Source organism: Eschrichtius robustus, chromosome 8 (assembly GCF_028021215.1).
Source record: "Eschrichtius robustus isolate mEscRob2 chromosome 8, mEscRob2.pri, whole genome shotgun sequence".
Lineage (NCBI taxonomy): Eukaryota > Metazoa > Chordata > Mammalia > Artiodactyla > Eschrichtiidae > Eschrichtius > Eschrichtius robustus.
The window spans coordinates 70,902,832-70,915,217 of NC_090831.1; the positions used below are offsets into that span (position 1 = coordinate 70,902,832).

Genomic DNA, 12,386 nt, shown 5'->3' on the forward strand with positions numbered 1-12,386 from the left:
TAGCAGACAAAATCCAGCCTGGGGACAAAGCAGGCTCTGCAACATTGAAAAAATAGGGGAAAATCCTTTAAGAGAAAATTGCATGCGATTTTTTGGCCTCAATTAGCCTTTTCCACAAAGAGCACTTTTCCACAAAGAGCCCATTAAATAGCAAATGAAATTACATCGGTTTTCAGTTGCCATGGCATTGGTTTTCCTCTAATGGACTTCTCTGGTCCTGAGTTTCATGTTAGCCTTACTTATTTTCCTTGTCTGTGTGCTGTCTCAATTCCCTCTGTCCAGCTACAAAGTGATGTATGTGACTTCTCAAAGTGCCTACCACATAATCCTGGAGAGAGAAAATTCATCCTTCAGCTATCTCCCTAGAGACTGAGAGAGTAAAACTGACCAACAGCAGCATTTAATTAACTGTGAACATAACAGTTTCCATTTACTAGATGGCAGTAGTCCCCTTCCATGCACTCAGTGCTCCTGGAGCCATTCCCAGATCAGTCAGAGACCATTTATTGAGTACTTCCTATGTGCCAAGCACTGTCCAAGAAACTGAAGACATAAAAATGCAAAAGAAAGGCTGCAAGATGCTGACAGTCTTCTAGAATTTCCAGACTAGAAGATTACCTCCAAGCACTTCTCTTCTCCTTTTCTCTTTTTCTCCATTCATAAAATGGGTGAAATTTTACCCAATTACCTGATTTACAGTTTTATTTTGTTTTGTAATATTTTCCAGGCACCACACTTAAAAAAAACACTTATTCTAAGAGTAAGGATCTGACATAACAAATTTGCTTTTTTGAAGTTACTTAGCTACAGCTAAATATTACTTATGCTATCAAGTTTGACTCATAATTCAGATATTATTTTCTGATATGCATAATCATATATAATTTTTAGAAAATTAAGTTTATGCAGTTAATACACTTCTATGAACTTATTTTTAAAAAATCTTTCTATGTCAATAAACATTCTTTTACAATATCATTTTTAACGTCTGTATGGTACGGAGATAACAGCTTAAATTTTTCTATTATATATAAAAATATTTTTAAGTATTTCAGTAATATAAATGACTCTCTGAGGGCAAAAAGAAATCAGGCAACTTTTTTGAGACTCTAAGTACATTAAAAATTTAAAATGCCAATATATATCTTTTAAAATTGTGGTATATTTTAAATGTATTCCTTAACCAATCAAAACTTTTATTGCAAAAATATAAAACACACTATAACTACACTATTTTGAAGATTCTCATAGAATTAGGAGAAGTCTCAATTTCTAGTGTACTACAGATCACGTGACCAAGCACAATTCTGTTACACGATAAATGTCTTTCTTTCTCATCAGTTATCTCTGACTCAGTGTATAACCTTGTTTAGAGATATATCCAAAGTCTGAATCTGAGGCCCTACATCAATGAGAACCCTGAGTCAAAAGGTGCTGAATTAGTCCCTAACCCTAGAGGCAGAATTTCTGAGTTTAAAAAGGTTTTAAGCTTTTGATACTCCCCTCAATCGTATGCATTTTCACTCCATTAAGCCTGTGTGAGAGCACTGCCCCACGTGTTTGTCAACATATGTATTATCATCTTTGATATCTTTGTTAATGTAATAAACACAACAAAACATCTATTTCTTATTTTTAATTGACATTTTACTGATTACAAGTGATCATTATGTTACCTTAATTTGTCGTTTATATGCTCGTCTGTTTTTTTCCTGAAATACCTATTCCTGTTCTTGGTCCCTTTGTGCTTTTTTTTTTTTCCTCTTAGTTGTTACCCTCTTAACTTTAATTTTTAAAGCTTCTTTACATAGTAAGGATATGAGCCCTTTGTCGTATAGTCCCAAATATTTTTCCCAGTTTTATGACTGCTTTTTAATTTTATAATCTGTTTGCCACACAGATGTTGAAACAAACATTTTTGTGTTCTCTAATTTATCTTTCTTGTTATGGCTTCAGCCTTTGATGACGTGGTGCTAAAGGGTCAGTTATTTTTAACAGACTTCCTTCTACTCCTCCTCTCGTCTCGGGTTATCAGTCCAATTCCTTGTGTCAGCCTACAGGGGGCGTTGCTCAGTCTCCTCCTACCTCTTTACTCCTCCCTCTCTAGGTAGGTCTCCCTCTGTCGACAGGGATAAAGCACATGGGGAATAACTGTGTCCTCTGGGAAAGCTGTGTGGTAACATCTCTGAGGAAAGACGAGGTCGGGAGCTCACTGTTAGTCCGTGGTTGATGAAAAGCCAGCGATATAAAAGATCAATAACTAAACAAATATATAATTTCTTAACTTTCCAAAAATTTTGAAGATAAACAGCTTAAAAGTTTAAATTAATTAGTTAAAATGTAGATTAAAGAAACTAAATCTAAAAATAAATGTATAAGTAAATGTGAAAGGTGGTGATGGCCCCATGCGGGAAGGTAAAGTGGATAAGCTCCAATGGATGCCTGTCCTTCTCCAAGCATCTCTGCACTAGGCCCTTCCTCCCAGGGCAGGCAAGAAGGAGAATAAGCCGGGTTGATTTTTTTTTCCCTTTAGTTCTCACAGGTTGAGAAGACCATAGCATCTTCAAGCATGTCCTCCCATTCTTTCCCCATGACCTTTCCATATCTTCCCCTCTCTCATCCAATTTCCAGTCTTTCTGCTCTCATTTTGGCTGATGACTTTGTACCAGATAGGGACTCCCTCATCTTACCACAACCAAATCTACAAGTGCTTTGGCATTAAAACCATCTTTTACTTTGGCTCACCTGCTGAAAAGGAGGATGTGTCTCAAGGTCTCTGGATTTCATCCCATCTCAACTTCTCTAAGATTTGGACCTTTCAGTTATCCTGTCTCATGCACCTTCAACTGTTTGCTTTCTATAAATCATTTCCTTCAGCGTACAAACATTTCCTTTTATCTTCAACTGTAGATAATAGTCTCCTGTGACAAACACCCCCCCCGCCCAACCCCCTTCAGCAATAGTGCTACTCGTATGCTCACATTTGCAGCCAAATTTCTTTTAACAGTTGTCAGCATATGCCACCTCTAGTTTCTAACCTCCCATTCACATCTTCTGATCTGGCTTCTGCACCTACCATTTCACCAAAACTATTTTTGTCAGTGATAACTCTGTCACTTAATCTAATGAACATCTGATTAAACCTCTCAGTAGCTATCAATACAGCTGACCACTCCCCCATTCTTGAACCTGCCTTTTTCTTAGTTTCTCTGATGTCAAAAATGCTCTTGGATTTTCTCCAACTTCATTTATCAATCCATTTCACTCTTTTTTTTTTTTAGTGTGGAATATATTTTAACACATTCTTAGAAATAAAGAATTATAGAGGAAAGTGGTTATCACAAGGAAATCAAAACCCTAGAATAATTTCACTCTCTTTTATTGCCTCCTCTCCATCCTGCTAACATCTAAACATAAGAATTTGTCAGAGAGAGGCCGCGACAGTGAGAGGCCCGCGCACAGCGATGAAGAGTGGCCCCCACTCGCCGCAACTAGAGAAAGCCCTTGAACAGAAACGAAGACCCAACACAGCTAAAAATAAATTAAAAAAAAAAAAGTGTTACTCTTTAAAAAAAAAAAAAAAAAAAAAAGAATTTGTCAGAGCTTGGTCCTAAGTTCTCTTTTATCTCTCTACACTGTTTATCCAGGTGAGTTCATTGATTTCCTTGGCTTCAAATACAATCTATAGGCCAATGGCTCCTAAACTTACTGCTTTAGTTCAGAGCTCTTTTCTGAAATATATACTTTTATATCAAGTGTATCCTTGACTTATTCACTTTGATGTCTCAAAGAGGTCTGAAACCTCTCATGTTTAAAACTAACCTAGAAGGACTCACTCTATGTGCTTTTGAGACTTGATATAAAGCAACCAAGTCAGTGGAGGATTAGCAAAAAATAGATATATAGATCAACGGACCCATACATATTTGGCCAATTGACTTTTTTTTTAAGATTTTTCTTATGTGGACCATTTTTAAAGTATTTATTGAATTTGTTACAATATTGCTTCTGTTTTATGTTTTGGTTATTTGGCTGTGAGGCATGTGGGATGTTAGCTCCCCGACCAGGGATCGAACCTGCACCCCTGGAAGGCGATGTCTCAACCACTGGACCACCAGGGAAGTCCCGGCCAATTGACTTTTGAGAAAAATATCAAAACAATTCAATGGTGAAAGAATAATCTTTTCAACAAATGATGTTGAAACAATTGGCCATCCATACACGAAAAAAGATGAACTTCAACCCATACCTCACACCATATGCAAAAAATAACTCAAAATAAATCAAAGACATAAAAGTAAAGCCTGAAATTATAAAACTTCTAGAAGAAAAACAAAGGAGAAAACCTTTGTTACTTGGGTTAATCCAACATTTCTTAGCTAGAACACAGAAAGCACAAACCATAAGAGGTAAAAATTGATAAACTGAATTTATCAAAATTAAATACTTCTGCTCTTTTAAAAACACCATCAGAAAAATGAAAATCCAAAGAATGAATTAAAATATTTGCAAAACACATATTTGACAAAGGGCTAGTATCCAAAATATATTAAGAACTCTCACAGATCAATAACAAGAAAACAAACAGCCATTAAAAAAAAAAACAAAAAAGAAGCAAAAGAAGTGAACAGATATTTCACCAAAGTGAACACACAGCTGGCAGATAAATACATGAAAACATACTCAATGTCTTTGGTCATTAGAGGAATTCAAATTAAAATCATAATGAGATGCTATTAATACTTATTAGGATGGCTAAAACAGTTTTTAAAATCTGACATTACGAAGTTCTGACAAGGATGGAGGATAACAGGAGCTCTTATACACTGCTGGCGGAAATGCAAAAGGGTACAAGCACTTTGGAAAACAGTGTGGCAGTTTCTTATAAACTTACCATACAACCCATCTTCCCACTCTTAGGCATTGACCCAAGTGAAATGAAACATGTCCATACAAGAACGTGTATGCAAATGTTTATAGCAGCTTTTTTCAAAATTGTCAAAAACTAGAAGCAATCTAAATGCCCTTCTACTAGGGAGTGAATAAACTGTGTTACATCTATACACGGAATACTACTCAGCAATAAAAAGGTATGATTTACTGGTGAGTGCAGTCACACTGATGAATCTCAAATGCATTATGCTAAACTGGAGAAACCAGCCTCAAAAGATTACATATTGTATAATTTAATTAATATGACATTCTGAAAAGATGAAACTAAAGGGACAGAAAACAGATCAGTAGTTGCCAGGGGTCGGGGGAGAGTGAGGAAATTAACTACCAAGGGCATTGGGGGATTTTTTGAGATAATTGTGGTGAATGGTTTCACGACTATCTATTACTCAAAAACAGTGAATTTACGGTATATAAATTATACCTCTGTAAACCCAACTTAAAAAAAATGGTATAACGATCTCCCCACATACATGCTTCTTCCCCAAGTTTTCCCATCTTAAAAAACGGCATCACTCTCCAGCCATTTTCTAAAGCCAGAAACCTGGCAATGATTCTTTTTTTTTTTCCCCACACACACACACCTGGCAATGATTCTTGAAACTTCCTTTTCTGTCACCCAGCCCCACCCCCACCTATATCAAATCCATCTCCAAGTCCCACCAATTCTGCTTCTAAAACATATTGCAAACCCATTTTCTAATTTTCCTATCCTAGCTTTCCCCTTAGTGCAAATCATCATCCCCCTCACCTACACTATTGCAAGAGTTTCCCTGCTGGTCTCCCTGCTTCCATTTTTGGCCTTCTCCAACCCAGCTTATGAATGACCCCATATTGATGATTTTAAGTGAAAGTTAAACCGTGTCATTGCCTTGCTTTAAACTTTTCAGTGGCTCCATTTCTAAACCCCATACTCGGCCCCCATCAGGCCATATATGATCTGACACATCCAATGTCATTTGGCGGCACTCCCCTCTACCCTCTTGTCCCTCCCACCACCACCCCCCCCCATGATACTCTGGCCATACTGGCCTTCTTCCATGTGTTGGATATTCCAAGTTTTTTGCTCCCCTAGCAACTTTGCACATGCTATTCCCTAGCCCTAGACTTTTCTTCTTTGCTCTTGTTTTTAATGGCCAGCTACTTCTCATTATAAAGTTTCAGCTTAAATATCGTATCTTTAGAGAAGTTTTATACATTTTATAATAGTTTACTCCTGACATTCTCTTTCATAGCACCTTATTTTTCTCCTTTCCCAATTTACAGTTATGTATTTATAATTTATTTCATCAATATTCATCTCCCTTACTAGAATATAAGCTCCTAGAGGGCAGAAACTATTTTCTCTTTTTACTTTCTTAGCACATTACCTGACATCATAGAAGCTAATAACTATTTGTTAAATAAATGTGTAAATTAACGAGACTCCTACAATTAAAACAGTAATAAGAATTCAATGTGATCATCACTGAATGACCGGGGCCAACATAACTATCTCTCTACATATTTTTAGGGCCCCCTGAATTAGGCTTAATGAATAGAGATACGTACTACATTGCCGGAGGTAAGTAAGGGTCACCAATTTTCAAAACCATGACTGGGCAAGTAGATGACAATGTCAGCCACCCAGAAAGGCTTACCTCTCCAAACCAATTGCTTGGCACAGAGGATGGAGCTTGGAGTTGTACAGAAGTGTAAAGCCGTGTGTCCACTTAAGGAGTAGCAATTGAGCTTTGCTCCACGGTCACAGAGAATCTTAACACAATCCAAGTTGGCCATTTCACAAGCCACATGAAGAGGGGTTTTCCCATTAGGTCTACAGTTGATTGTAGCATTGTGGTCCAGTAGCACCAGAAGACATTCCACGTGACCAAACAAGACAGAAAGATGCAGGCCGGTGGCCCAGGAAGACTTTAATTTGTAACTAGGCAACCAATAACCTGAAAAAAGAAAGGGAGAGAAAGTTTAACTTCTTGGCCTAGGATTTCTCCCTGTGAGAATTAGTGAGGATTTTTACAAAGTATTTTACTTTCGTCACATTCATAAAATTGGGGGGATGATTTGGAAGTTGTAAACTAGTCGCTGATGGACCTGCAAATGTTTAGTTTAGTAGTGTATTTGGATTACTTAAATGGGACAGGGGCTCTCTACTATTCCCTATTATCTTGGTCCTTCATTTACTTTACCTTCCTGGCTGTCCAAGGCATTTGTGTTTGAGACCTTCATTTATGTGACTGCATTTTATTTTACGTGATGATTTATATGACATTCTTATTAAAGAATTTTTTTTAACTCCCAATCATTGCCTTGAATGATTCCAAAGCTGTTACTTACAAGCTTATAATTTTCATTCCATCACAGTTCTTTTTCCCTCTAGTTGTTGCTATTGTCAAGCTAAGGTATGAATGTATTTGATGTCTTTAGAAAATTTGTCACACCAAGATTTTATTTGCCTATCAGTTTATACAACACCTCTTTCCGAAGAAGAATTAAGAAGAATTTATAGCAGCTTACAAATTTTACACAAGATTTTTTTAATGATATAGAAAATAAGGGCAAAGGAAAAAATAAGGAAGGAAAATAAAAAGAGGTCCAGGGTCAGATAGGTACCCAAAATATAAACTGTGTTCTATATATGCTAGAACCACACTGTAAATTTGCCTTTGAACTTCCCAGCAGCCAAAATGAACAGGAAAACATGATGTGTTGCACAATTAACTATGCCCACAAGCTATACACAAATTAATTGGTCAGGAGAAGCAGAGTTGTTCCTAGAACTGAGATCTTATATAAAATTTTCCCATTAGTTGTTGGAAATCTCTCTCTCTCTCTCTCTCTCCCCCACCCTCCCTCCCTCTCACCCTCTCTCTTTCTCTTTCCTTTTTCCCTCCTACCTCTGACTTCTAAACACTGAACTAGTCCTTTTTTCCCAAGTGTCCAATGATTGCCATTTTGACAACCTATAACAAAGATAACTTTATAAATCTTTTTTTCAATGTCAATACCCAGATCCATGGCATTAAGCTCACTATGAGTGGAGAATGGAAAATAGGTACAGAAAGATGAAATATTTAATGGCAAGATGAAGATGTAGACATAGCTCAACAGCTTAGAAGAGACTCTAGGTGGAAACAACAAAATAAATTTTAACATGGATAAATCAGAAGTTTGTTTTTACAATAGGTTGTAAAACTTCCACTATGCGAGTACAAGGTAAGCAGATTATGAGTTTTTTTTTTGGAAAGATCGTCTTTATTTATTTATTTATTTATTTAATATTTTGGCCGCACCACGTGGGATATGGGATCTTCTTTCCCTAGCCAGGGATCGAACACACGTCCCCTGCATTGGAAGTGTGGAGTCTTAAACATAAACACTGAACCACCGGGGAAGTCCCAGCAGATTATGATTTAATGGTAATTTATTTGAGGAAAAACCTAAGTATCTGAGTTGACAATAATCTAGAAATGAGCCAACAGTAAGATGAAGCTGCCTAAATGCTGATACAATCTTTAGCTACATTAATAGGGTATAGCGCCCAGAACAAGAGAAGTAAAAGTTGTATTCTTCACTGATTAGATGAGGTCAGAAAAATCTAAAATATTGTGAATACTTCTGGCAACAAAAATGAGCATCTGGAGGGCACTCAGAGGATGATGACCACGTTAAAGGTGGGCCTGGTGATCAGGTATTAAAAGTCTCTCATTTAAGTGAAAAGAACTACCTATGCACCACTCCCGGGTATTTATCCTACAAGTACATTCACTCATGTGTGAAATGCCATATAAGGGCCACTGTGTTACACAACTCCCAGGAACACTACTTGCATTGAACTCTTTATGAAGAGTATGAAGTTCCCGGGAGTTATAAATCCTGGTAACCTGGCCCAGGACAACAACATGCACTGCACTACAGCATTGTTCTTAATGGTTAGTGATTGGAAACAACCTCAATCTTCATCAATAGGAGACTGTTTAAATAAAGTATGTACATCCATACAGTGGAACACTATACAGCCATTACAAAGAAGGGGGTGGTTCTGTGTATACTGGTATGGAAAAAATCTCAAGATATATTATTGAGTGAGAGAAGCAGGGAGCCGAAGAGTGTGCATAAAGGCTAACATGTAAGAAAATATTTATAAACACCTAACACAAGAAACTGGTTGCACTGGTGGGGACTGGGGGACAAGAATATAGATTTACTTATCCTTCAATGCTCCCCTTGAGCTTTTAAATTTAGTACGTTGTGCATGTATTACTATTTATAAAAATAAATAAAATTAAAATAAACTGTTGTGCTCCTGTCCAGGGGGAAAAATAATTTAGTTTAAAGAGGTCATTTAGGGCTTCCCTGGTGGTGCAGTGGTTGAAAATCTGTCTGCCAGCGCAGGGGACACGGGTTCGAGCCCTGGTCTGGGAAGACGCCACATGCTGCGGAGCAACTAAGCCCGTGCGTCACAACTACTGAGCCTGCACTCTAGAGCCCACAAGCCACAACTACTGAAGCCCGCACATCTAGAGCTGTGCTCCGCAACAAGAGAAGCCACTGTAATGAGAAACCCGTGCACTGCCAACGAAAAGTAGCCCCCACTCGCCACAATTAGAGAAAGCCCATGCACACCAACGAAGACCCAATGCAGCCAAAAATAAATAAATTTATATTTTTTTAAAAAAGAGGTTATTTATAGGGTTATGCACAATGCTGATTAATCCTGAGGGAATGAATGCTCCCAACCAGAAGTTTGTTTTTCTATGGCCCACCCTCCAACCTAGACAGACAGAAAGACAGACAGACATACACACACACACACACACACACACTCACACACACTTTAATCTCTTTTCATCTCACTCAGAATTCTAGGGCCATTTTGCTTTCTTGTCCTCCCAACTCTCCCCTTATCCAAAGTTGTTCTTTAAAAAGAAATCCAAAGTTAATTTACACTAAGGTCTAATAGACTGAGGATTGTTTAAAGTGTGACCCTCTTAGGATTATCTGAATTTATGTAGGAATCTGTATTCATACAATAGAATTAAGTTCTAAGATACTAATTCCAGATTTCAGACACTGAAAAGGGAAGGTATTTGGTGATATGGATTTTCCCTGGTAGAGACAAATAGTTTCACAGACAGTCTGGACTGGGGAGGATCAACCCTGTGCCTGTGTGTGTGTGCGTGTGTGTGTGTGTGTGAGTGTGTGTGTGTGTGTAAATAGATATGCACACACATTTGTATATATCCATATATACATTTCCATTTAGCTGTGCACATTGAATCTGTGTTCCAAGCATAGTTTTTAAGCTATATGGTATGCAACCTGCTTTTGATAAGGAATGAATCACTTAATACCAATACTTAGTCATCTTAATACTCAAATTTCCTCTACAAGCTATTTGCAAAGACAGCCTCTTCTAACTCTCTTGCAAAGAAGCTGGTTCCAGATCTGAAAACTGGAGTGTGTTTTGCTTGCCAATTAACAGCAAAGATTAGGCAGCTCTATACAGCAACTGATTGGAAACTCAAGTCTGCTTCTGCAGTGGTAAGAAAAATGATCTCAGAAAGGAAGCAGCAGAGAGCTGATTAAGAAAACACCATTTTGATGTAAAATCAAAGAAACACAGAATGTTAGCGCTGGAGGGAAGATTATCCAGTCCAAGCCTTTCATTTTCCAGATGAGAAAACTGCCACGTTTTCAGCCTGCTAGAGCCATAAGTCGTCTGCCTCAGTCCAAGCTAATGGACTCAGAATATCTGCAATGCAGGGTTTCCATCTGTCTTTGTCTTTGTGGAAGTAGAATAGGTTTAGCGCCAAGCCTCCTTCACAAATCACAAGGAAAGAAAGAAGATCCCGAATTCATCTATATGTCACATCTCTGATATGGAGATACATTTGCTGGTTGATTTTATTTTCTTCCTCCTAAATTCCCAGTAGCACCTAGAGAATCTATCTTGCCTGTTTACTACATGAATCAGTCATCCTTGACCTCTCAATCAGTTTCATCTGCGTGTCCTATAATCATAATCATTAACCAGTAAATTGGGCTCAGAGAGGGCCAGGTGTTGGAATTCAGCCAACCTCATAAATGGAACTGTGCCTACAACTCACCTCTCCTAGAGAGAAATGTGGGTGGTAGGAATGTAGATGGGTGGGTGGCAACAAGACCCCTTAGCTGGTGCCCCTAGGGAGCTGAGTGGAGAGACAGGAAGAGAATAGATAGTCGGATACAGATCAGGGTCTGTCGCAATGTATCTTGAAGCTGCATTGCAGAACTTTGGTGGGGGGTAGTGGGGAGGAGTTTCTGGATAATTCAAGCCCTTGCAAAGCAGGAAAGCCCACTGCAGAGACAGAAGCAGTCCACAGCAAACAGGCCACACACATACAATCACCACCTTTAAATGACGATACGGCCACAGGTCACTGTGTACCAAGTGTGGAAACAAGCAGGAGTGTCCTTTCCACCACACCTACCCTCACTGATGACCAAACCTGAGGTAATGCCATCGCCAGAAACCACAGTGATGCAGCACCCATTAACACACTTGTGTCGATGCTAGTGTGTCAAGAGATCAAAATGTGTCCTGCAAAATGTAACCCCCAATGGTCACAGCATGACAGAAATACAGTTAACTAATCAGGCAGATTCATTTTGTACACTCTCCCTTCTTTCCACAGCAATATTGTCCCAGGGCTTCAGAACTCAAAATGTGATTTATTCTTAGCATTTGTCTTTCAAAGGGCCCCCCTCTGCTCACTTCTGCAGAGTCCAGCATGCCCTTTGACTGTGTGCTCAGATTGCACAAAGGACTGTGGGGAGGGAGTAAAACCCAGGAACAAAGCCCTTGATGGGGCCAGAGGTGAGGAAGGCACTGCTTCCCCTAATGTAAACTACTTGGTTCTCACCCCAGGTCTGCAGTCTGTGGGCAGTGATGCCTTCTGCTTGAGCTCTGCTTGAGCAATGAGCTTAACTGAGAAGAAAATACAGATTCTTTCTCCTAGGAAAAAATCCCAGAGAGAACTCTCAAATATAGGCCACACCCATGTGGATTTATAGCATCTACCATTACTTTTTACCTTCCCCAGACCATGACACTTAATCTGTTTATATAAGTTCCCCTTCAAAACATTGAAGATTATCAGCATGCAGGAGATCTAGAGGGGGTCTTGACAAAGCCTCCACTTTACAAATGAGGATAAATATCCTGTAGAGATTAAGTAGCAGGAAGTGCCCATGTTTGTATACCTAGTCTCCCCCAAATCTCTAAATAGCCATCAATGATCTGAAAGCTACATGCAGTCCACCTCCAAACCAGTATCAATTCTCAGCAAAGTTCTAAAGGAATTTAGGAGTTATGCCCCTACACAAATACACAGACCAATCCTTTGTGCATGTGTGTGTGTGTGTCTGTGTGTGTGTGTGTGTTTAATTTAAAT

At 38.6% G+C, this 12,386-nt stretch overlaps 1 protein-coding gene across 1 annotated transcript in view; it reads right to left on the minus strand.

Annotated features, from left to right (window-relative positions):
- ASB4 (ankyrin repeat and SOCS box containing 4) overlaps positions 1-12,386 on the minus strand; it is a 117,047-nt gene that overhangs the window by 44,407 nt on the left and 60,254 nt on the right. Inside the window, exon 6 of the mRNA XM_068550623.1 lies at positions 6,594-6,893. Within this exon, the coding sequence (XP_068406724.1) occupies positions 6,594-6,893 (300 nt within the window). The remainder of the gene's footprint in view (positions 1-6,593; positions 6,894-12,386) is intronic.